At 38.4% G+C, this 26,843-nt stretch overlaps 1 protein-coding gene across 6 annotated transcripts in view; it reads right to left on the bottom strand.

Moving 5' to 3' along the window:
- Window positions 1–26,843, bottom strand: part of EPB41L5 (erythrocyte membrane protein band 4.1 like 5) — a 154,824-nt gene that overhangs the window by 100,381 nt on the left and 27,600 nt on the right. For all 6 annotated transcript variants that reach the window (XM_043488073.1, XM_043488071.1, XM_043488072.1 and 3 more), the window contains exons 4-10: window positions 7,718–7,760; window positions 6,670–6,748; window positions 5,682–5,726; window positions 5,461–5,513; window positions 1,926–2,046; window positions 1,724–1,811; window positions 703–791 (exon numbers count right to left, since the gene is read on the bottom strand). In XM_043488073.1, the coding sequence (XP_043344008.1) occupies window positions 703–791; window positions 1,724–1,811; window positions 1,926–2,046; window positions 5,461–5,513; window positions 5,682–5,726; window positions 6,670–6,748; window positions 7,718–7,760 (518 nt within the window). The remainder of the gene's footprint in view (window positions 1–702; window positions 792–1,723; window positions 1,812–1,925; window positions 2,047–5,460; window positions 5,514–5,681; window positions 5,727–6,669; window positions 6,749–7,717; window positions 7,761–26,843) is intronic.

The following is a 26,843-nucleotide window of genomic DNA, read 5'->3' on the forward strand; positions in this document are numbered from 1 at the left end:
GAGGATAAAAGTATTAATATCTCCTTCCTATACACTGAGGGGCAGGATTTCCTGGTAGCTCAGCTAGTGAAGAATCCGCCTGCAACGCAGGAGACCCAGGTTCAACTCCTGGGTAGGGAAGCTCTCCTGGAGAAAGGACAGGCTACCCACTCCAGTATTCTTGGGCTTCCCTGGTGGCTCAGGCAGTAGAGAATCCATGAGAGAGCCAGGTTCAGTCCCTGGATTGGGAAGATCCCCTGGAGGAGGGCATGGCAACCCATTCCAGTATTCTTGCCTGGACAGAGGAGCCTGGCCGGCTACAGTCCATGCGGTCACAGAGAGTCAGACATGACTAAGTGACTAAGCACAGCATATAGTGAGGAGCAGGGAGTAAAGGACTGTGGAACAAGAAACACTAAACAGACACATAACCACATGACAGAGGGCGTGTCCATGTCAACAGCCAATACACAGAACCAGACAGTATTTATGCTAAGGTATGTATTTTGGCATATGTTGAAACTAACAGAAAATGCAATTAAGAGTTTTAAAAACTGGCTTGGGGAAGCAGGACTACAGATGAATAGGAGAGAGTTGCAAATCACTTTCAAGCTTGTCAGAACTATGTCCAAATTCTATTTTATGGTCTAACTTCATGTAAGTGTTTTTATTCATTTAAAAAACAAAACAACAGTAATTATCTTTGATATTAACTCTGCTTACCAAAAAAATAAGCCAATTTTGGTCTCTCCTTCAAAAACAAGGACTCCTGTTGGGGTCAGTCCCAAGCTGTAGTCATTCCCATCTCTGGCCTAATTTCAGGGGAGCAACATGTGTTAGCTTTATCTGCATAAAACAGGGTTCACATTTTCACAGGACTGTTTTTCTTTTCATACTGAATTATATTAATTACATACAGGTTAATATTAATGTGAAAGGTGCTTTCAACAATTAAAACATCCAAAATAACATTCTCAGGAAAACTCATGCATATTTAGTTCATTGAGACACTACAGTTTTAGGGTATGTGTTCACTGGAAGACATACAGGTAGTGACACTACCACACCAAATTTCCAGAGTCTTCCCAAATTCTAGTCACCATTTAAATCACAGATTTTGAAAAAGACTGCATTTCTGGGAAAATGGAGCTTTTAAAACTAAAAATAACAAATCACTCCATAGGTTATACTAGACTAGAGCTTATCAATGGAGAAGAACATGGCAACCCACTCCAGTATTCTTGCCTGGAGAAAGAATGCTATGGACAGAGGATCCCTCAGGCTAAAAGTCAATAGGGTCACAAAGAGTCCGACACGACTGAATCACTTTGCAGGCAGGCAGGCACAGCTTATCAACGTCCCCTCAAGCTACAAATCTTCAACTTTACCTTCTAAATTATTTTCATCCTTACAGAGCCTACTCAAGCTTACATGATAAAAGATGATATGAATATGAAGTGAAAGAATAAAAAGTGATTCAAAAACTAAAAAAAAAAAAAACAGTGATAACTTAAAACCACAGACACACCTTTTTGGAAATTTTGGCTGTCTTCTTTCTTAAAACAAGTTTTTGTGTGAGACTCTCATCATTCAGTATCTACTCTCAATCTTCATAACCACACATCCAAAGTGCCCAGTATAGCCCCTGCAAATTACACACTCTCCTTCACACTAAGAGATACCATGGTTACCTTGAGTCTTGAAGGAATAACTTTCTTAGAAAGCATCCCAACACAGTGCTTACCTTGACCACATGCATATCAACCCCATACATTTCTAACCACTTGGCTTTATTCAGGTAATTGGTTTCAGCTTGTGCTGGTGTCTGACCCCTGAAATTTAAAAAATAATACATTTTAAGATGATTACAAATATACAATGAATTCTATGCTAAGAACACAGAAGAAAACAAACGTGGAATCACTGTTGTGGTGATGTTAAAGTACCTGTATTCTTTCCATTTCTCAAATATAGCGAGCTCCATCTCTTCTGTCTGAACAGGCACAAACCTGAACTCAGACACAAGTTCAGGACTGTGCTCGGCAAGGTCGTAGTCTCCAAGTTCAGCTACAAATGTTAAGTTTCACAAGGTTACGTTTTGTTGGTAAGTTTACTTCCTGCTGAATCCTTCTTCAAAACCCACTTATTAACAGAAGATTAGACTTTCTTAAACTACAAGGCATTCATAACACCCAGACCATTACCAAAAATAAATCCACCTTAGACTTGTGACTTATCTGTCTGCATGCACAAATCATGTAATTGTGCCTAGTAGTATATTTTCAATTAAATGTCTTATTCCTAACTGAGTCACACTGTACGATGCTTAGCTTTTGAAAATCTCTTTTAGCCTTCCACAGAGAAATAACTTGACTGTATATTGAGTCAACAAAAATATTCAGCAATCCTTTAATAAAACAGTTAGCTAGCATCTGCTAAGAAGCTATTATGCACAGAACAAGACATCAAACATCACTGTAAGATAGAATCACTGTCCCCTGGAAGTTTTCCCAAAGAAATAAAAAAGAAAAGTTACTGGACAGTGCAGACACATTTATGCGCCCATCTGCGGTTACCTCTGAACTGGGTTTGGGGATGGAGGGAAAATGATGATTCTCATTTTCTGTTCTTTAGAAAGTCTTCCTTTAAAAAATATTTTACTTATATTAAATTAAAACACTTCCATTTTGATAAAAAATTCGGCCATGGAGAGAAAAAGTACATGAGTCCTACTTTGAGATAATCATAAAAATGGTAATAACTGTTTACTAAGCATCTACTTTACACAACAGTCATATTGCAGACATACTGTTATTTAACTTCACAGCAACCTTGGAAAATATTCTCACTCCCACTTCACTGCTAAAGAACTTGCTCTTCTGCCTGGAACATAAGTTTGTTTTTTCTTTTTAACTTTTTATTTTATATTGGAGTACAGCCGATTAACGATGCGGTGCTAGTTTCTGGCAGACAGCAGTGACTCGGCCATACATACACATGCATCCACTCTCCCCCAGACTCCCCCGCCTCTAGGCCGCCACCTAACACTGAGCAGAGTTCCCTGTGTCATTCAGTAGATCCTTGTTGGTTTTTCATTTTAAATACAGCAGTGTGTACATGGATCCCAAACTCCCTAACTATCCCTTCCTCCCATTCGTCCCCTCCGGGCAACCACAAGTAGAACACAAGTTCTTCAAAAGCCCCAAACTAAATCGGCTACATAATGCTGTTCAGGATATATACTAAAACGGTGGAGAAAAACTAAACTTGAGTGTGTGATAAAACTGATAAAGATTATTCTGATAAAACAAAAACCATATATATGAGGGCATCTATGGTGGGCCTTAAAGACTCCACACTTCCACTGCAGGGGGCACAGGTTCGATCCTTGGTTGGGGAAGTTTCACATGTCACAAGGTGTGGGCAAAAAAAAAAAAGTCATAAACAAGAAGCAAGGAGCTAATTTTATGAAGAGTGAGTAATACTTCAGTTAATTTACTCTTAAGGACCTTAATAATCCGTAGGATTTGGTGACCTATTAGACACAGGACAATGAGATGCATAAGACACAGTATGAAGTTTCGAGGAATCACAAATACAACTGCACCACGCCCACTCTGCAGCCATAGTGTCAGATGAGTATGAGCAGCTCTCCTCTGAGGCCCTGAAGGCTGCCCGTATTTGTGCCAACAAGTACATGGTGAAAAGCTGTGGCAAAGATGGTTTTCACATCTGAGTGGGCTCCATCCCTTGCACCATGCTGTCCTGCACCAGAGCTGATAAGCTCCAGACAGGCATGCAGGGTACCTTTGGAAAGCCCAGGGCACAGAGGCTAGGGTCCGCATTGGCCAAGTCATAATGTCAAGCTGCAGAACACGGAGCTTGTGATTGAGGCCCTATTGAGAGGCAAGTTCAAGTTTCTTGGCTTCTAAAAGATCCACATCTCCAAGAAGGGGTATTTACTAAGTTTAATATGGATGAATTAAAAAATACAGCTCATCCCAGATAGCTGTGGGGTCAAATACATCCCTAATTGTGGCCCCCTGGATGAATGGTGGGCCTTACATTCATGAGAGCCCTGGCACTGTCCCCTCCTTACTCATGTCCACCAGTAAATCCTACTTTCCTATCTCCCGCCCAAAAAAAATGGTAACCATGGATAAAAGAGAAAGTAAGAAAGAGATTTTATTTAGGGAAAAAATATAAATAGGGTTAAGAGATAATATAACAGAGCTATATGCATGAATCAGACAGTAAATATTTAGTGAGCATTACTTTAAGTGTTTTGTTAAACACACAAAAATGCACAAAGATCATTTTCAAGAAGTATAAACTTTGGCTGCCATGAAACTTACAAAATGAGACACAGAATGTATGAAGCATTAAGTGATGGAACACAGTTATTGAAAATGACAGCTTTTCTATAGCTCCGAGAGTTTCAGAATTCTCACACAGCAATTAGTAGAACATTAAAAATGTGCTTTTCAAAAAAAGATGTGTGCAATTATGTACTGTGATCATTACAGTTCTAAAGGTAGAGCACTTCCAAATAGTATCCATTCAACATTCCAGCACAAGAGAAAACAAGCTTCAGTCTGTAGACAGACTACAATTTACATTAGCAGCACATTTCTGAAGTACAGAAAATTTCTTTCAGTCACCAATTACTCTATCAACAGAAAAATATGCTTTCCAAAACATAAGTACAAAATCAGATTAGGTTTACCATAAAACATGAAAATTTAGTCTATTAGCCATACAATGGAAAATAAATACTACTGATTTAGAGAGGTTGGGGATAATACAGAATCACCCAAAAAAAGCATAAAATTATTAATGTCTTAATTATTATGTATTATTTTTATTCTAGTATATATAGATACTCCAGCCAAAATGTTTCTTTCCATTTTATGAACAAAGGCAAATTATTGTTTTCCTAAAATGTCAATTTTTTCAGAAGAAAAATGCCTAAGTTTAACAAATATTTGATCAGTGTAACAAGGTACAAAAGGGTAAGTTTTTCATTAATCTCACTGACTGGAAAACACTTTTAAAAAAGTTCTTACAATAACCATCAGGAACTTCTAAATACACGCTAAGTACTTCTTTCCATGGACTTATTCTTAAGAATAAGACAAAAGAAAGCAAGCCAGGTGGCCACAGCAACAATTTACTCATACATCTTGCATTCTTTATAAAAAGAAAAAATCTGCTGAGGGTCCAACCATATCATGTATTGAATTATCAAGTAGACTGCAAATTCTGCTTGAAACTACTATTGGACAGAAAGGTAGCAAATAAATGGAAGGAAAAGAAGGCAATGCTCTGAAACAAGGGAGTCAGAGCTGGATACTGATGCAATATTAAACAAACACAGGTGTTTCTCTTCTGGCATGTCACTATGAATCTTCTGAGAGGCTTCAAACACACACAAAGAAGAATTATGCTTCACTCTTAACAGCGAACATAAAAACTGCTTACCTTGCAAGTTATAAGCTGCCAACTGAACCGCTGTATCAAAGGGACACTCTAATCTGAGACCAAAACATAAATGTGTTAAATGAGCCAATGTCACAACCTCTGTTTTATGATAAATGGAAATAAGACATACTTTATGTTGACTGCTTCTTTTTCATGTTTAACTATGGACTTATTTTTTCAACTACTCAAGAAAACATGGTTTACCTTAAACTAATACTCACTTTCCACTGAGAATATCTTGTTTTAACTGAAGAACAAATAAATACCTAAGAAAAATAAAAGGCACAAATTTTACTAAACAGAACAATCTACCGTGAAAAATAATCCTGCCCTTCTAATCTGAGAAGAAACATTATTAATTACAAAACTTAACCCACAATAAAGTCTATAAAGGAAAACAAATATGAAACAAGAGGCATTCAGCACCAGAAGGATGCACTGGAGTTCAGGACACTCTCAAAAGACAAGGTTTAAAGCAAATTTGTGAGAATGAACTCTGTGATCTGACAACACAGCCGCCTCGTAAGTAAAGGGATACAGCTACATGCACACAGATGACAACTATGCTCTTATCCATCAGGAGAATATTCAAGAGGAAACCCTTCTACAGGGATTCAGGAATTCAATTTTTTACTTAATAAAAGTAGGACATGTGCATGAGTCACAGAAATGCAATATAGACTCAGTGGATAAATACTAAGGCAAAACAAAATAAAAATAAGTTTCTGTAACTTATCTAAAGTTATTTAAGACCATTCAAGAGAAATCAGGATTCAATATTTTCATTACTCAATGGTATGTCAATAAAGACAGTCAGGAGCCAACCTGAAATAACTCTCAGTGGCGAAAAATAGATAATTTTGAATATTAATAAAGGTAATAAACATAAAAAGGTAATATATTAAAACACGATAGCCCTGTTATTCATGAGTTGACAGTGATACTTCAGAACTCACTAGTTACTTTTGCAGGATGTTAGAGAACCAACTGTTTATTTTGAAAATTGGTAAATAAAGGAAAACATCCTACACTTAAAAAAACACTGTCTCAAAATGAAATTCAATTGTCAGGTCTCCTGTTACCAGGACAAAGTATCCATTTCATAAGCTGTCTGTAAAACTGAAGGAATTATTGAGGTAATCTTCCAACATCTTTAGCTAGTCTACCTGAAACTTGACTCTTGTATATAACTCTAGATGGTGGTCTTACCGGGTCAGCTCTTCACGAAGGTTATTTGGTTCTGAGGAATAAAACTTAACTCGAAGATGCAGACAATAGGGTGAACCAACTGCCATTAAAAGAAAAGGGGGGGGGGTAATTTTTTCAATACAGCTATTTAAATAGTAAGGATTTTCAGTCAGTAAACTTGTCACAAATCTACTGAAGTGGACAGAAGAGACTAGATTATTGCAGCAATAATGGAGGTTACACTGTAGGCTTGAGCCTAACACAATCAGCAGACTTTTTAAACGTCCCAACCACCAGGCAGCACTGTCACATCACCTGTCCTCCCAAGAACAGACAGCTCCAGATGAATTCCAGAAGTTTAGGGCCAAATATGTCAAATAAAAAGTCCTGACTGTGTCCGCCAACAGCCCTACACAGCTGCTGAGCTGTGCTTCTTGAGAGCAGAGAGAACACCTGTTGTTAACTGAACATGGCAAATTCACTCACATTCTTTCCAATTCACTTCACCACTTCACTAACCTCTATATTATCAGAGATCCCATTATTTTGTAAAAAGAGTTGAGGTGCCCTAAAATCTGGTACTACAAAAAACATGATGGACTATGGACTGGACACTGGTATTTTTCCCTACCGCTAGGAATAATACTAACATTTTATGTGAATAACTTCTTTTCATCAGTCTTAATAACAAAAAAAAAAGTTACAGCCTTAAAGTCTCAAAATACTTTCTAAAGCAGGGCAGATACCAAATAGAAAAATTCCAATGTAACTAACTACTACACAGAAGTTAAGTATCTCATGGGAACTCAATCTCATTTCCAAACTGCAAGCCTTTGTCCTAGAAACAAACTACAAACAAACAAACCACATGAATCTAGATTACCATCAACCCTATATAATTTAAGGGGTGTGTCAATATATCAGATTGAAATTATTTTTACAAAAATGGAGATGCTAAGAAACTCATCAGAAACAGGATTTATGTCCCAACTATGAGAAACCAGTTTCTAATATGCAATTATATATAATTCAGTTTCCAATTTTTTTTCAAAAATTTTTCAACACTTACTTTTTACTTGTTTTTTGATGCTTTTTGTACCATCCAACCAATGCTGAAAACAAAAACAAAAAGTTCGCTGTTAAGCCGAGAGAGAATTTAACATTTTAATTACTAAAAGTTAATTTTCATCATGCTTTTGCTGAAGGAAGTATTTCACTAGAGAAAAACAGCAGTGAGACTAAAAATTGGGGTGCAGGTGAATGCTAATCTACCTACCCATAACACAGAAACACAGGACACATATGAACAAAAGAAAGACCTACAATCAAATACATGACTTCTTAAAAACATTTCATGTGCTCTTAGTAATAAAGATGGTATTTTTAATTTTGCCCTCAGTTTTTCTCACTGTTCCCAAAAAAGAGGACCCTTTCAGAACTGCTAAAATTAGAAGTATATATCATCATTTTCTAATTCTCAGTTCACTTTTGTAATAAAACTATGAGATTTATTAACAGATCATAACCCCAAGTAAGGTGAAATAACAATTTCACTTATTAGAAATAGATACTACTAAAGTAGTAGTCTTTGCAAAAGCTTACACTATAAAATTACATCTTTCTCACAACCAAGACCCTATTAAACAAGCAGTCTTTGCTCCTTTGCTTTACCAAAAAAAAAAAAAAAAAGTAAGTCTTGATTTCTGTAACCTTCTCACTCTGAAACGCAGAAAACACAAACAGATTTAAGAAGCAATTCCAGAGACTTGCACTGATAAACCATTCCTAGCCCACTTCCTACAATTAATGCCTGTATACTAACAGGGACAGGATATACTCATCCCAGTAAGATATACATGACTGTGTTCTCTTCAGTATGCTACAGTCCCAAGCACCCTAAACCAAAGGAGTGCTCTTGTGATAACAGTTCACAGAGCTACGGAATCCAGTCTCAGAACTGCAGACAGGCCAAGCATGGGCAAACAAGACTTCATTGTTAACAGACTTGTAACTATTTGCTTCTCTTGCCAACTATTTGCCTAGCCTCTTCTCCCCCTTCTCTGCCAAGATCCAAAAGTGAAATTCACAGAACCACTAGTGTGCCAGCAAAGTACCTCTGCACGTCGACACAAGATGGTCAGTAAACATTTCGAAAGGCAGTTAAATATGGTGCAATATCTTCTCTGGATTCAAGTGTGCAAGTTACTTAGTCAACCATCTCTCATCTTTCAATAAATTCAGTTGGACATCCATTTTTAGGAATATTTTAATCTAGCAAATGTTCAGTTTTATACATCGTTCCATTATAATGCTTGGCCAGCAGCAGGCAGAATACAATTCAATCTATCAGCTGAGAAGAGTTCAACTAGGACAGTGAAAAGTTCACCCATCATGGCTAAGGGCAGGAACCTAATATTCAAATACTCTAGACTTAAATTGTGCAAAATACCCACTACAGCCTAATGACAATCACATACTGGGTATGAGATCAATTTTACTTGCATGCCCTATATTGTTTTCTCCCCACAACCAGGAATCTGGGAGTTGCCTATCTTCAGGTCCCATCTATTATACTGCAATGAATTCGAAAGTGACTGGCCGGTCAAGGGGGCATGTCGTGCAGCCACAGTGACGGAGATGCTCATACACGTAATGAGCACAAATAAGCACACACCTTCTGGGAGGCAATCTGATTACGCCTTAAAAATAACTATGTGGCTGGATGGACCTGAGACTGTTATAGTGAGTGACGTTAAGTCAGAGACAGAGAAAAGAGAAATATATGACATCCCTCATATGTGGAACCTAAATAGAAAAGATACAAATGAACTTACTTACAAAACACAGAGGTAGAGAACTAACTTGTGATGGGGGGAGGGGGCAAGGATGGGGAGAAGGGACAGTTAGGGAGTCTGGGACAGACATGTAAATACAGCTATATTCAAAATGGATAACCAGCAGGGACCTACTGTATGGCACAGGGAACTCTGCTCACTGTCATGTGGCAACCTGGATGGGAGAGGAGTTTGGTGAGAGTGGATTCATGTGTGTGGGTGGCTAAGTCCCTTCTCTGTTCACCTGACAATACTACAACATTGTTATTGGCGATACCCCAGTGCAAATTAAAAAGTTAAAAAAAACTGTGACTTTGACTCAGCAATTCTGCATCCAATAATCATTATGGATGGTTTAACTCACAAGGAACTATAATCAAAGAAAAGTAGGACAATCTGTATATCCAACAATAGTGAACTGGTGAAATCAAGTATTTCAACATGGTAGAACTATGCAGCAATGAAAAAGAATGAAAGCAAAATAGTTAATAATCTATAAAATTAAATAATTTTAGTTTTTATTAATTATTTTGCTTTCATTCAAATAACAACACATTATAAATTGTTTTGTCAAAATGTACAAATTTGTACAGGTTATCCTTAAACAACAAGGAGCTGACTTTTCATGGGTCCACTCATATGTGGAGTTTCTTCATTAGATATGCACCACAGTACCATACAATCCTTGGTGGGCTGAACTCACAGATCCTGAACCCTGGACACAGAGAAGACTATGAACGTTATACACTGATTTTCAGCTGCGTCCCAAACCCTAACACTGGTCATGGGTCCACCGTATATGGGCTTCCCAGGTGCTTAGTGGTAAAGAACCTGTTTGATCCTTGGCTCGGGAAGACCCCCTGGAGGGGGAAACGGCACCCCACACCAGTATTCCTGCCTGTAAAATCCCACAGACAGAGGAGCCTGGCGGGCTACAGTCCACAGAGTCACAAAGAGCTGGACACGACTGAGCGACTGAGCCAACACTGTACATATAAACATGGTTTTTCTTTCAGACCGAAGCAACCTAGGAGATGTTACATCTAGATGGTTGAGATTGTTGACTATAATTTTTCTTTGTATTTTCTTATATTTTCAACTTATTCTACAACAAGCACATTTTTACTCAACAATTAGGCCCCCCTTACTTTAATATTGTATATAAATAATATATTTATAAGGTTAATTTTTTGGTAATATTAGAAGTTGTACAGTCAACAGTCCCGCCAACCCCTGCAATACCAATTTCTATCACCATATGCACTCCCCCACCTCCCAAGATTACTGGTTTGATTCCCTCAAGTTTCTTCAAAGGAAAAAAAAAAAACCTGTGTGTTAGTAAAGAGTAAAGACATTAAGAATGGACTGGTAATCAACAGGCCAAATACAAATTTTGACAGAATAAATTGTAAGGGATACTGAGAAGGAACCATTAACATAAGCTAGACCAACACTACTTCAAGAACAACCTAGTCTTTCCTGAACGGCTGTAACAGAATTTTTCCAGTTTAAGAACATTTATGGCTAGTCTCAAAAGCAAACCTGTAATCTCTAATTTGTGCCCTAAAAGTCTAAGAAGCACATTTAACATACAATTCTCCTGGTGAGACGAAGGTTCAGAGTTTTCCTCCAAGTAAGCACTTCAGTCTTTCTGTGGGCATCTAATAGCCTCCACACTCTGCACTCCCTTAACCCAGCCCAAACTCAGATAAAGCATCAAGCACATTCTGAAGTGAAATTCAGCAACTGGGGGAGTTCCTGGTGATGCTCTGGGGAAGGTCTGAGTTCATGTTTGCATATTCTCAAGTCTGTTTTCTTTCATCTCCTCCACATTCCAAGCCCTGGGACTGGAAAATTCAGAGCTCAGAGACAGGCACTGATAGTATTTTCTTTGAATCAAGGTCTTAGGGGTTGAGTTAAATTACACCAGAGGATAAAGGTGAGAACATGCAGATATAGACTTCTGGATGCACAGAGTGAAGCTAATGTGGCTCTTCTTCCTCATGTGCATTAAAAACAAAATAAATCGCCTAATTTCCTAAAGTGTGGTAGGTAAACTTAGAATTCAAAGAATATGGGAAGCTACACTTATTTCCATCCTATTGAGCTAGGAACAAAAGAACAATTATTTACTTGTGTATCTTAAAAAATAAATAATATGTAATCACAAGCGTAACAGCCATAGCTAAACCAAACAGAGTCACCTAGAAAGCTTCCAAAACACTACCATACCTACACCCTCACCCCAGGCCCTACAGTTCTTCAAATGAATGATGCCTGACTTCTAACACCTACATAGCTAGCAGTAGATACACCGCTACTTCTGCTCAAAGGGCAAAAAGCTGGCGGAGAGAAATGTAAGCCATCCTCCCAAACAACGCCCCTGCGGAAACTATTCTCCTGGCTCATGCTCTACATTACATTATTACTTTAAAACAAATGGTAACACTTTAACCAATTAACAAATGTTAAAAATCAGTGCCGTGAAAACAGAAGATCAATCTAACTGAAAACACTTCAATTTACTTTAGATTCCATCATAAATTCTACCTGGGGGATTACTCTTCTGGTGTTAAAAGTCTGTGCTGGGCTTCCCTGGTAGCTCAGTCATAAAGAATCCGCCTGCCAATACGAGAGACACGGTTTTGACCCCTGATCTGGGAACATCCGACAGGCCACACAGCAACCACGTCTGTATGCCGCAACCACTGAACATGGAGTTAGAGCCTGGTTACCGCAGCTACCGAGGCCTCGTGTGCTGCAACTACTGAAGCCCGCGAGCCCTACAACCGGTGCTCCACAAGGACGCCGCTGGAGCGAGAAGCCTGCGAAACAGAGAGCAGCCTGGCTCGCAGCAACCAGAGACAAGCCAACACAGCAAGCAAGACCCAGCAGGGCCAAAAACAAACAAACAAAATTCTTTTTTTTAAAGTTCTGTATTATAAGAAATTCCAAATGCAGGCTTGAAAGAGCCATTAAAATATATTTCCCACAATACCTTTCTGTGTATTATTAGTATGCCTTCTTAGGAATCTTGAAAGTCAAATTTGTAATGGAAATGTAACTGAGTTAACCAGATTACACATCCACTCTATGGAAGTAAGAGCACCTAATCTATTTCAGAAATATACTTATTTTAACAAAAACAGTTCCTCCTTGTTTAGCAAATATATGTGCCTCTGTGTGTGTTTCTTACAATATAGAATAAACATGCATACTTAAACATATAGGTTATTTCTATGTATTTTTCACTCCCCACTACTTCACTGAATTTTATTAAGCTCTCAGTAACAATCCCATCCAATCAGCTGCCAACAGTGATCATTTCACCTCCTCCTTTCCCAAGTTTATAATGTTTACAACTGCATTTGCTGTTACTTCTATTACAATAATTTAATAGCAGTGGTAATAAGGGGTATCTTTGTCGCCTGCCTGTCTTTAATAGGGGCTTTCCCGATGGCTCAGCGGGGAAAGAATCCACTTGCAATGCAGGAGACACAGGTTAGATTCCTGGGTTGGGAAGATCTCCTGGAGAAGGAAATGGCAATTTGCTCCAGTATTCTTGCCTGGAAATCTCATGGACAAGGGAGCCTGGTGGGCTACAGTCCATGGAGCTCCAAGAGTTGGACACGACTAAGCATGCAGGTGTGTTGTCTTCAGTAGGAATGCGTCTATTGTTTCTCTATTAAAGTTGTCTGTTGTATTTAAATCATCAAAACTCTGCACATAAAGGGAGTAGAGCCTTCGAGCAACCACAGGTCTGTTCTCACAGGCGGGCCACCTGTCTGCCCAACTTCTACCACCATCCCTGGAGATGGGCACACCTTCCAAAGCTAGGCTAGACCCACAGCACAGACAGAAGGAAGGTCAACCCCACACAGGTCAAAGTCCATGCGGTTTATTCAAGGCACTCTGGTGCCAAGAAGAAGGGGCTTCATAGGCCACCAAAACCATCTGCTAAGAATTTGAGAGAAGAGTATTATCTGCACGACCTTGCAGATGAGCAAGCATCTGCAGGCCAGACAGAGCTTACCACACAACGTCTGCGGTGCTTGAAAGAGCTGCATTCTAACCCCGAACAAGAACTGCCTCTTCCCTTGGCTCAGTGATCGGAGATCCACCATGGAGGGACCCACTGCCGCAGCCTCTAGGGGTGCACTTGTGGAACACCTCCCCCCGGGTGGTCCCCCAGTCAAGCGTTCTCCAGCTCTCAACTTTGGACCAAGCACCTCCATTTCCATTTGCACTGAGCGTTGTGTAAACTAAATGCCTTAAACTTCAACTCACTGAGTTCCTTCTCTTTCTTTTGTGGTTGATACTTGAGTGTCCATCTTTTTTAAATGCAGTTTCACTTAAATATATGATAGAAGGAGGTGAGCATAAACGAAGTGTCAGGTGCCTGCTCAGAAGTGGTACACATCACACAAACTCACATTCTACCACCAAGAGCAAGCACAATGGCCAAAACCCAGCATCAACTGAGCAACAAAGTAGCAACGTCTTACAGCAAACACAGGAACCAATCCCACGATATACCATGCATGATGAATTATACCAACTAATACTAAATCATCTTTACATTTCTGAAAATTCACTCCACCTGATCATTATGTACTGTTCATACTTTTAATAGTGTATTTTATTTTATTCAATAGTATATACTTTTAATAGTATAAATAATACATGAGCAGACACTTTACTGTCTGAGCCACCAGGGAGGTCCAAGAAATACATATAATGTATATTAAATATAAATACATTAGAAAATGTTATATTAAATATAATACATATAAATAATACATAATTAATAAACATAGTATGCTGCTGTTTTACTTAGGATTTTTACACAGAGAACAAGCGAAGTTATATATATATAAACAAACCAAAACTTAAATTGATTTAAGAAAAAGGCAAAAAATAACTACTGATGTGGTGTTCTCCTTGTTTCCCAAGTATTAAGAAACCTACTACCCATGTTTCCCGTTCCTAAACATAAATGTCTACAATCTATGTAATTCATTCTTCTTTAAAACCTTGATTGGGCCAGTTAAAATTCTAAGCTCCAAATATGAAGTTTGAAAAACTTCATCAACCAGAGGTCACAAACATATAAGACAGATCAGAGGATTAAATCTTTGCTGAGACATGTTTTGTTTGCTTCACGCTATATTTTTCACATTCTTTTACAGAAATGTTCACAGGAAGCTGCAATTCTAATAACAAGAGGTCCTGCTATCTCCCCTTTCTCCCCCAAGGCTTCCAGCTTACATAACTACAGTACAATACTAAAGTCAGACACTGCACAGCATACACATACAGTTCTATGTCACTTTATCACACATCTCAGTTCCTGACCTGATACCACAATCAAGATAAAGATATATTCCATTACCACCAACAGCTCCCTCATACTTCTACTCTACAGACACATCTACTCCTACCTCCAACATCCCTAAACCTCAGCAACCATTAATCTGATCTCTAATTTTCTTGAGACTGTTACACACACAGAAGTAAATGGTATGTAACCTTTGGAGAATGACTGTTTTTACTCCACAAAATGTCCTTGAAATCCATACAAGTTGTGTGTGTCAACAGATTTTTGTTTTCTATTGATGAGTAGTATTCCAAGGTATGAATGTGTCACAGTTTCTTTAATCATTAACTTACTGTAGGACACTGGCTTTTTCAAGTTTTTTGCTATTGCTAATAAAGCTGTCATGAACAATCATGCACAAGTTTTTGTGAAGAAATAAATCTTCATTTCTCTGAAATAAATGACCACACACACAACTGCTGAGTCATATGTAAGTTTATCTTTTTAAGAAGTTGCCAGACTATTTTTCATACTGGCTGTACCACTCCCAAAACCAATGTTTGAGAGATCCAGTTTCTCCACATCTTCATAAGAATTTAGAGTTATCATAATCTTTTATTTTAGCTGTACTCAGAGATATATACTGATGACATCTCACCAAGGTCGACTTTACATTTCCCTGATAACAAGGGATGCTGAAGACATTTTTGTGTGTTTATTTGCCATCTGTATATATATCCTCTTTGCGGAAAAGCAAAATGTTTTAATTTTTATAAAATCCACTTTGTTGATTAAAAATGATCATGTTTTTGGTATCATGCCTAATAACTCTTCTTCAAGCCCCAGGTCTCAAAGAGGTTCTCATAAAGTTTAAAATAGCTTTATATCTTCTACTAATATACACTATTTTTGGATTAATTTCTGTACAGGTATACGGTTTAGGTCAGGGTTCATATTTTTTTGATATCCGATTGCTCCAGCACAACTATTAAGACTACCCGTCTCTGACTGAATTACACTGGGTGTCTTGCCAAAAACCAGTTGGCCGGCCACACTCATGCAGAGCTCCCTATTCTGTTCCATTCATCTATTTGTCTGTGGTTCTGCCAATACCACACAGTCCTATTTACAATAGTTATACGTCATGGGAAATAGATGGGGAAACGGTGGGGAAAATGTCAGACTTTATTTTTTTGGGCTCCAATCACTGCAGATGGTGATTGCAGCCATGAAATAAAAAGATGCTTACTCCTTGGAAGGAAAGTTATGACCAACCTAGACAGTATATTAAAAAGCAGAGACATTACTTTGCCAACAAAAGTCCGTCTAGTCAAGGCTACTGTTTTTCCAGTGGTCATGTATGGATGTGAGAGTTGGACTGTGAAGAAAGCTGAGTGTCGAAAAACTGATGCTTTTGAACTGTGGTGTTGGAGAAGACTCTTGAGAGTCCCTTGGACTGCAAGGAGATCCAACCAGTCCATCCTAAAGGAGATCAGTCCTGAGTGTTCATTGGAAGGACTGATGCTGAAACTGAAACTCCAATACTTTGGCCACCTCATGTGAGGAGTTGACTCATTGGAAAAGACCCTGATGCTGGGAGGGATTGGGGGCAGGAGGAGAAGGGGACAACAGAGGATGAGATGGCTGGATGTCATCACTGACTCCATGAACTTGAGTTTGAGTAAACTCCAGGAGTTGGTGATGGACAGGGAGGCCTGATGTGATGCGATTCATGGGGTCGCAAAGAGTCAGATACGACTGAGCAACTGAACTGAACTGAACTGATACATCTTGAAGCTAAATAGAGGAATACCTCCCACTATTTTTCTTTTTCAAAATTGGTTTTTAGGTATTCTAGATACTGTGCCTTTTCATGTAAGTTTTTAAATAATTTTGTCTGTATCTACAAAGGATTTTCTGAATTTTGACACAAATGGCATTAAACTTGAATATCAACTAGGGAAGAACTGATTACTTTGCCGAGTCTTCTAAGCCATGCATACAGTATGCCTCTCCATTTATTTAGCCCGTTTTTTATTTCTTTCATCAGTCACATTGCTTTTTAAAATTTAACCCATGTTTTTTTAAAAGTGAAAGATTTATCCTAAAAATATAGATCTCTAACTTCTCTTAAAATATTAATACCTGAAGATCCAGCAAGGTTATTTGGCAACAAATGGCTAGACATAGGTGGTATCTGCCCCTCCAATTCCTTTTTTGAGGGAAAAGTGCTATGCTCCCTATTTCACCACAATTCCTCTACAAATCAACAGACAGCTACATGTCAGCTACAATTCATCAACGTGTTGGTCTTTTCCTGTCTCTCAATCTATCAAAAAATGGGAAAAGAAAACATGTCAATAAAAAGGAAAAAGTTCTTAGGAGGTGAATTAGAATTGCCAACATCTGTTAGATCATTGAAAAAGCAAGAGAGTTCCAGAAAAACATCTACTTCTGCTTTATTGACGACGTCAAAGCCTTTGACTACGTGGATCACAATAAACTGTGGAAAATTCTTCAAGAGATGTGAATACCAGACCACCTTAACTGCCTCTTGAGAAATCTGTATGTAAGTCAAGAAGCAACAGTTAGAACTGGACATGGAATAACAGTTCAGTTCAGTCTCTCAGTCGTGTCCAACTCTTTGCGACCCCATGGATTGCAACACGCCAGGCCTCGCTATCCATCACCAACTCCCAGAGTTTACTCAAACTCATGTCCATTGAGTTGGTGATGTCATCCAACCATCTCTTCCTCTGTCATCCCTTCTCCTCTTGCCTTCAAAGTTTCCCAGCATCAGGGTTTTTTCCAATGAGTCAGTTCTTCCCATCAGGTGGCCAAAGGATTGGAGTTTCAGCTTCAGCATCAGTCCTTCCAATGAATATTCAAGACTGATTTTCTTTAGGATAGACTGGTTTGATCTTCCTGGAGTCCAAGGGACTCTCAAGAGTCTTCTCCAACACCAGAGTTCAAAAGCATCAATTCTTCAGTGCTCAGCTTTCCTTATAGTCAAACCCTCACATCCATACATGACTACTGGAAAAACCGTAGCTTTGACTAGATAGATCTTTTCTGGCAAAGTAACGTCTCTGCTTTTTAATATGCTGTCTAGCTTGGCCATAACTTTTCTTCCAAGGAGCAAGTGTCTTTTAATTTCATGGCTGCAATCACAATGTGCAGTGATTTTGGAGCCTGAAAAAATAAAGTCTGCCACTGTTTCCACTGTTGCCCCTTCTATTTGCCATGAAGTGATGGGACCAGATGCCATGATCTTAGTTTTCTGAATGTTGAGTTTTAAGTCAAATTTTTCACTCCCCTCTTTCACCTTCATCAAGAGGCTGTTTAGTTCCTCTTCACTCTCTGCCATAGGGGTGGTGCCATCAGCATATCTGAGGTTATTGATATTTCTCCCAGCAATCTTGATTCCAGCTTGTGCTTCCTCCAGCCCAGCATATCACAGGAGGTACTCTGCATGTAAGTTAAATAAGCAGGGTGACAATATACAGCCTTGATGTATTCCTTTTCCTATATGGAACAAGTCGGTTTTTCCATGCTCAGTTCTAACTATTGCTTCTTGACCTCCATACAGATTTCTCATGAGGCAGGTCAGGTGGTCTGGTATTCCCATCTCTTTCAGAATTTTCCAGAGTTTGTTGTGGTCCACACAGTCAAAGGCTTTAGCACAGTCAATAAAGCAGAAATAGATGTTTTTATAGAACTCTCTTGCTTTTTTGATGATCCAACAGATGTTGGCAATTTGATCTCTGGTTCCTCAGCCTTTTCTTAATCCAGCTTGAACATCTGGAAATTCATAGTTCACATACTGTTGAAGCCTGGCTTGGAGAATTTTGAGCACTACTTTACAAGCGTGTGAGATGAGTGCAACTGTGCAGTAGTTTGAGCATTCTTTGGCATTGCCTTTCTTTGGGACTGAAATGAAAACTGACCTTTTCCAGTCCTGTGGCCACTGCTGGGTTTTCCAAATTTGCTGGCATATTGAGTGCAGCACTTTCACAGCATTATCTTTTAGGATTTGAAATAGCTCAACTGGAATTCCATCACCTCCAGTAGCTTTGTTTGTAGTGATGCCTCCTAAGGCCCACTTGACTTCACATTCCAGGATGTCTGACTCTAGGTTGGTGATCACATCACCGTGATCAGTTAGAACTGGACATGGAACAACAAACTGGTTCCAATAGGGAAAGGAGTATGTCAAGGCTGTACATTGTCACCCTGCCTGTTTAACTTATATGTAGAGTATATCATGCGAAATGCTGGGCTGGATGAAGCACAAGCTGGAATCAAGATTGCTGGGAGAAATACCAATAACTGCAGATGTATAGGTGACACCACCCTTATGGAAGAAAGCGAAGAAGAACTTAGGAGACTCTTGATGAAAGAGAAAGCAAAGTGAAAAAGTTGGCTTAAAACTCAACATTCACAAAACTAAGATCATAGTGTCCGGTCCCATCACTTCATGGCAAATAGATGAGGAAGCAATGAAACAGTGACAGACTTTATTTTTCTGGGCTCCAAAATCACTGCAGATGGTGACTAGAGCCATGAAATTAAAAGACACTTGCTCCTTGGAAGAAAAGCTATAACCAACCTAGACAGCATATTAAAAAGCAGACACATTACTTTGCCAGCAAAGGTCTATCTAGTCAAAGCTATGGTTTTTCCAGTAGTCATGTACAGATGTGAAGGTTGGACCACAAAGAAAGCTGAGCACTGAAGTATTGATGCCTTTGAGCTATGGTGTTGGAGAAGACTCTTGAGAGTCCCTTGGACTGCAAGGAGACCAAACCAATCAATCCTAAAGGAAATAAGTCCTAAATAGTCACTGAAAGGACTGATGCTGAAGCTGAAATTCCAATCCTTTGGCCACCTGATGGGAAGAACTGACTCACTGGGAAAGACCCTGATGCTGGCAAAGATTGAAGGTGGAGGTGAAGGGAACAACAGAGGATGAGAGGGTTGGATGGCATCACCGAATCGATGGACATGAGTTTGAGCAAGCTCCGGCAGTTGGTGATGGACAGGGAGGCCTGGCGTGCTACAGTCCAATGGGTCACAAAATGTCGGACATAACTTGAGCAACTGAACTAAACTGAACTGAATGAGGTGAATGAACCTAGAGCCTATTATAAAGAGTGAAGTAAGTCAGAAGAGAAAGCTAAATATCGTATACTAATGCATATATATGGGATCTAGAAAGATGGCACCAATCAATTTATTTGCAAGGCAGCAGTGAAGAATCAGACATAGAGAACAGACTTATGGACAAGTTGAGAAGGGAGGAGAGGGTGAGATCTATGGAGAGAGAAACATGGCAACTTACATTATTATATGTAAAATAGCCAATGGGAATTTGCTGGATTTCTCGGGAAACTCAAACAGGGGCTCTGTATCAACCTAGGGGGTGGGATGGGGAGGGAGATGGGAGGGAGGGGACACACGTACACCTGTGGCTGATTCCTGCTGATGTCAAACAAAAATTCTGTAAAGCAATTATCCCTCAATTAAAAAATATGTTTTTTAAAAAATTTTTCAATTAAAAAAAGTGAAAACATATCAAGCATGTAGCACAATTCAAAAAAAGAGAAAACCTATACTTCTTAGAAGTAAATAAAACTCCCATTCTTTAACATGCATGACATCTTCCTTCTCTTTTGTTCTCCTGATTCCTGTAGACATTTCAAGACTGAATATTATTCCGTCAAAATAAATCATACATGTTCTCTGGCAAATTGTTACCACTAATTAAATTAAATAACAATTAATTGTTATTTTTCCAAAATTTGGCAAATTCTTAATGGACTCACCTAAAACCACTTGGTATCAAAAGGATAATTCCTTCTTGCCTGGCTTAAGATATATTACTTACACATTGGAAAGTTCTATTGTACAATAAAATTACCAAATTATCATTTTTTAAAACCATCAATATTGGCAGTTCTGCTGTCATAAGGCAACTCTTTACACATCCTGTCATTTTCATGGAAGAAAGTTTCCCTAAATTGTTCATCAAAAAATATTAAATTACCATAAACTTTTTTGTAGAGTCACACAATGAGATTTAGTAACAAGGTTTCACCAACAGTATAAAAGATAATAAATTTTCAAACAGACTATTATCATAAAGACTTGGAGAAAAATCATGGAACTGAATACCACCATCTGTTTTTCTTTAAAATACAGGTTATTTATTTACTAAAAAAGAATTACTAAACAAGAGTCCACAGGTGGGCTTCAGGCATACCTGAATTACCTATATATGTGCACATCAGGTTATGTGTACATGCCGTTTTCTACGGAAAGCATCCACAGACTTCATCACCATAACTTAAGGTTTAAGATCATCATTACACTATATAAAAGGATACTAAATTAAGTTTACATTTGAAAACAGAAGATGGGGCAGTATTGTGCAGTCAACTAAAACAAGGGTAACCGTATATCCTAGTATGCGATATTGTTCCTTAGAGCACTGGACTTTCACCACCAGATACATCCACAACTGAGTGTCATTTCTGCATTGGTCCAGACACTTCATTCTTTCTGGAGCTATTAGTAATTGCCCTCTGCTTTTCCCCAGGAGCATAGTGGAACCTTCCGACCTGGGAGAGTTCATCTTCCAGTGTCATATCTTTTCACCCTTTCATACTGTTCATGGGGTTCTCACGACAAGAAAATTGGAGTGGTTTGCCATTCCCTCCGCCAGTGGGCTAATTTTGTCTGAAGTCTCCTCTATGACATGTCCATTCTGGGTGTCCCTGCATGGCATGGCTCATAGCTTCATTGAGTTACACAAGCTCTTTTGCCACAACAAAGATGTGATCCATGAATGTTCAAACAACAATACAATGGCATTCATTTCGCATGCTAGTAAGGTTATGCTTAAAACTCTTCAAGCTAAGCTCAGTAGTACGTGAACCAAGAACTTAATAGGTGTACAAGATAGGTTTAGGAAAGGTAGAGGAACCAGAGATCAAACCGCCAACATCTGTTGGATCACAAAGAAAGCAAGAGAATTCCAGAAAAAACATCTGTTTCTGCTTCACTGACTTTGCTAAAGCCTTTGATTATGTTCAGTTCAGTTGCTCACTCATGTCTGGCTCTTTGCGACCCCATGAACTGCAGCATGCCAGACCTCCCTATCCATCACCAACTGCCGGAGTCTACTCAAACCCATGTCCATTGAGTCAATGATGCCATCCAACCATCTCATCTTCTGTCGTCCCCTTCTCCTCCTGCCCTCAATCTCTCCCAGCATTAGGGTCTTTTCAGATGAGTCAGTTCTTCCCATCAGGTGGCCAAAGTACTGGAGTTGCAGCTTCACCATCAGTCCTTCCAATGAACACCCAGGACTGATCTCCTTTAGGATGGACTGGTTGGATCTCCTTGCAGTCCAAGGGACTCTCAAGAGTCTTCTCCAACACCACAGTTCAAAAGCATCAATTCTTCGCACTCAACTTTATAGTCCAACTCTCACATCCATACATGACTACTGGAAAAACCACAGCCTTGACTAGACAGACCTCTGTTGAGTCAAGGCTACGTATCATTCCCTTGTCTATATGCAGAATACATCACATGAAATGCTGGGCTGGATCAGTCACAAGCTGGAATCAAGATTGCCAGAAGAAATATCAACAATTTCAGATACACAGATAACACCATCCTAATGGCAAAAAGTGAAGAAGAACTAACAAGCCTCTTGAAGGTGAAAGAGGATAGTGAAAAGGCTGGCTTAAAACTAAACATTCAAAAAACGTGATGATGACATCTGGTCCCATTACTTCATGGCAAATAAATGGGGGAAAAGTGTAAACAGGGACAGATTTTACTTTCTTGGGCTCAAAAATCACTGCAGACAGTGACTGCAGCCACAAAATTGAAAGATGCTTGCTCCCTGGAAGGAAAGCTATGACAAACCTAGACAGTGTATTAAAAAGCAGAGACATCACTTTGCTGATAAGAGTCCACATAGTCAAAGCTATGGTTTTTCCAGTAGTCACATACGGATGTGAAGGATGGACCCTAAAGAAGGCTGAGCGCTGAAAAATTGATGCTTTCAAATTGTGGTGCTGGGAAAGACTCTTCAGAGTCCCTTGGACAGCAAGCAGATCAAACCAGCCAATCCTAAAGGAAATCAACCCAGAATATTCATTGTAAGGATTTAATGCTGAAGCTGAAGCTCTAATACTCTGGCCACCTGATGTGAAGAGCCGACTCACTGGGGATGACCCTGATGCTGGGAAAGACTGAGGGCAGAAGGAGAAGGGGACAACAGAAGATGAGATGATTGAATGGCATCACTGACTCAATGGACATGAGTTTCAGCAAACTCTGGGAGATAGTGAAGGACAGGGAAACCCAGCATGCTACAGTCCATGGGATCACAAAGAGTGGGACAAGACTTAGCAATTTAACAACAACAAATCCTAGTATGCCAGAATAATCCTGGTTTACTCCTATTATCCCAACCTCTCATCCAGTAAATCCACCTCTGGCTCTCTAAATTTGCCTGGTTTAAAAACTGAAGAAACAGAAAATCTGAATACACCTGTAACAAGTAAAGAGACTGAGGTGCTAATCAAAAAGCTCTAGAAAAGTCCATGGCTTCACTGGTGAATTCTACCAAGTGCTGAAGTAAGAATTAATACCAATCCTTCATGAGAGCCTCAAAAAAATAGAAGAAAGAAGACTTTCCAACTCATTCTGAGGAAACCAAAGATATCACAAGGGAAAAAAACCACAAAAAAACTATAGACCAATATCCCTTATGAATATGGACATCAAAGTCCTCAACAAAATCAAAGCAAGCAACATATATAAAGAATTTTACACCATGAGTGAGATTTATCCCAGAAATGCAATGATGATTCAACAAACCATCAAATATGGTCAATGTAATGTATCATATTAACAGAATACAGGAAATATACCATATGATCCTCTCAGCAGGTGCAAAAAAAGCATTTAACAAAACTCAACACCGTTTCATAATAAAATGATAAAGGGCATCTAGAAAAATCCCACAGGTAACATCATACTTGATGGTGAAATACTGAACACTCCCCGTAAGATCAAGAATAAGACAGGAATGTCCACCCTTAACAGTTCTATTCAACGTTTTACTAAATGTTCAAGCCAGGGCACTTAGGCAAGAAAGAGATAAGTGAAAAGAAAAAGGAATAAAAGGCATTCAGATTAAAAATGAAGAAGTTAAAATTATCTTTTTTTTGCAGATTACATGATCTTATACATAAAACACAAAAAAACTAATAAACAAGTTCAGTAAGGTTTTAAGTTGTAAGAAACGTATACAAAAATGAATTCTATATACTAGAATCCAAACTAAATCTAAAAATGATATTAAGAAAATTACATATTACAATAATATCAAAGGAATAAAATGTTTATGAGTAAGTTTAACCAAGGAGATGAAAGACGTGTAAACAAACTATAAAACATTGCTTTAAGAAATATAAAAACAAAACAAAAAAAAAAAGAAATATAAAAACATAATTCATGTGTAAGACTTAACGTTAAGATGACAATATTTCCCAAACAGATATACAGATTTAGCGCAATTCTCATCAAAACTCCCAACTGCCCTCTTTGCAGAAATAGACAAGTTGATCCAAAATGTATATGGAAGCATGAGTGACCCAGAACAGCCAAAACAATCTTAAAAGAGAAGAATGAAATTGAAGGACTCACATTTCCCAATTTTCAAACTTACTACAAATTAAGTGAGTTTGAAACTTACTTCACCACATGAAGACAATGTGGTGCTGGCGTAAGAATCAACATATAGATGAAAGTAACAGAACTCAGAACCCAGGAAAAACCCAAATATCTATGCTCAACTGACTTTCAATAAGTGTGCTAAGACCATTCAATGGGGAAAGAACCACCTTTTCAACAAGTGATTCTAGGATCACTGGATATACACATGCATTCACATACAAAGGAATGAATTCTGACCCCCTACTTTAAAGCTTATACCAAAATTAACTCCAAATGGATACAGAAGAAAACATGTATAAATGTTTGTGACTATGGACTAGGTAATAGTTTAACTCTTACAACTCAGTAAGAAGGAAATAACTGAATTTCAAGTGGATAAAAAATCTGAACAGACATTTACCAAAAAAGATATACAAATGATCAATAAGTACATGAACAGATGCTCACATATCTTTTCATCAGAGAAGTGAAATCAGTACTACAATGAGACCACTTCATACCAAATGGTATGATCAGAATCAAAAAGGAGGGGAGGGACTTGACTGGTGGTTCTGCCTTGCAATGCAGGGGATGCAGGTTCAGCCTCTGGTCAAGGAACTAGGATCTCACAAGTTATGGAGCAGCTCTGGAGCCCACATGCCACAAGTAGAGAGTCCCTGCATCACATGACGTAACTAAGACCCAACACCGCCAAATAAATACATTTTTTTGAAAAAAGAAAAAACAGGAACTTTAAAAAAAAAAAAAGAAGGGAGAATGTCATGTTGGTGAGGACATGTAGAAACTGGAAGCCTTTACACTGCTGATGGGAATGTAGAATGGTACAGTCACTATGGAAAACAATTTAGCAGTTCCTCAAAAACTTATATATAAAGTTACCTTATAATCCAGTAGTTCCACTCCTAGATGCACATCCAAAAGAATTTAAGAGTTATGTTGAGTGCAAAAACTTGTGTGCAAATGTTCACAGCTGTGTAATTTATAACATTCAAAAATGAATAAATCTAAATGTGTATCAGTGAATGAATAAAAATGTGGTATACCCATACAGTGGAATATTATTCAGCTGTTAAGAATCAAGTACTGATATATGCTACAATATGGATGAACCTTGAAAACATTATGCCAAGTGCATTTTCAGACTCAAAGGCCACAAATTACATGATTCCACTTCTATGAAAGTCTCAAAATGGGCAAATCCACAAAAACAGAAAGATTAGCATTTGCCAGGAGCTATGGGGAGGAGGAATGGGGAGCAACTGGTAAACAGTGAACCTCTGGCTATAAATGATACTCTTAAGGCATAATCTGAATGGGGTCTGAAGATTAGATAGTGGTAATGTCACAATAACTTCCTGGCTTTGATGACTATATTGAGTTGTGCAGGAGAACATGCTTGTCTGTAGGAAATTCAAGGGAAATGGGACATCATACTTGCAACTCTCAAATGATTCCAGAAAAATAATTACTTATATTGTTCTTGCAACTTTTCTATAAATGCACTATAGTTTCAACAATGAGTTAGTAACTCATTTAAGTAAGTAACTTAAAAAACAGCAAATTCAGATCATCTGATTACATAGGAAGAAAAGTGAACTATGACCTCATCAATTTACTTTGACTATCTCCTTGATGAATGCATAATTCTAATCATACATATATTGGGCTGATCTAAAATGATCAATAAACTAAATTTTAACACACTAATTTAACAAATATGGACATGCCACATATCCAAGGTTAAACTGTAACATGTAATTCCTTGGCTCTTTTTCATCCTGTCTCACTCCCTTTAGATTTCATAGTTATGTTAACAAAGTAAGTATGATAAATAGTTATGGAAACCATGGGTTAACTCAGTTTAAACAGACGATCCTCACCAAAAAAGCGACATGATCTACCAAGTTCGTTATCTTCACTGACAAATGGAATTGTTTGTCAAGTATCAATTCTGTTTACTTTTGGGGTTAAATCTGGCCACACTATAAACAACTGACCGTCATCTATCTCTATGTTTACTTATGTCCTAAGACCGTTATGGAATCAAGTGAGTCAACACTTTAAGAATATTTAAAGTGTTACTGAGAGTTGATTTTTAATAGCTTTAATTTCCCAATTATTGTTCTTACAGTTTAATTCAAAAAGTATTTGAGTGACGGCCAGAGGAGAGACTGGAAAATGTATGCCTATTTAAATTTAATCTTAATGCCTAGATTTCTGTGCATTGGGAGGCATAAACTAAAACTAAAAAGAGTAGGGATTACAAGTCCTAATGCCGGCTTTAC

This window comes from Cervus canadensis, chromosome 15 (genome assembly GCF_019320065.1).
Source record: "Cervus canadensis isolate Bull #8, Minnesota chromosome 15, ASM1932006v1, whole genome shotgun sequence".
Taxonomy (NCBI): Eukaryota; Metazoa; Chordata; class Mammalia; order Artiodactyla; family Cervidae; genus Cervus; species Cervus canadensis.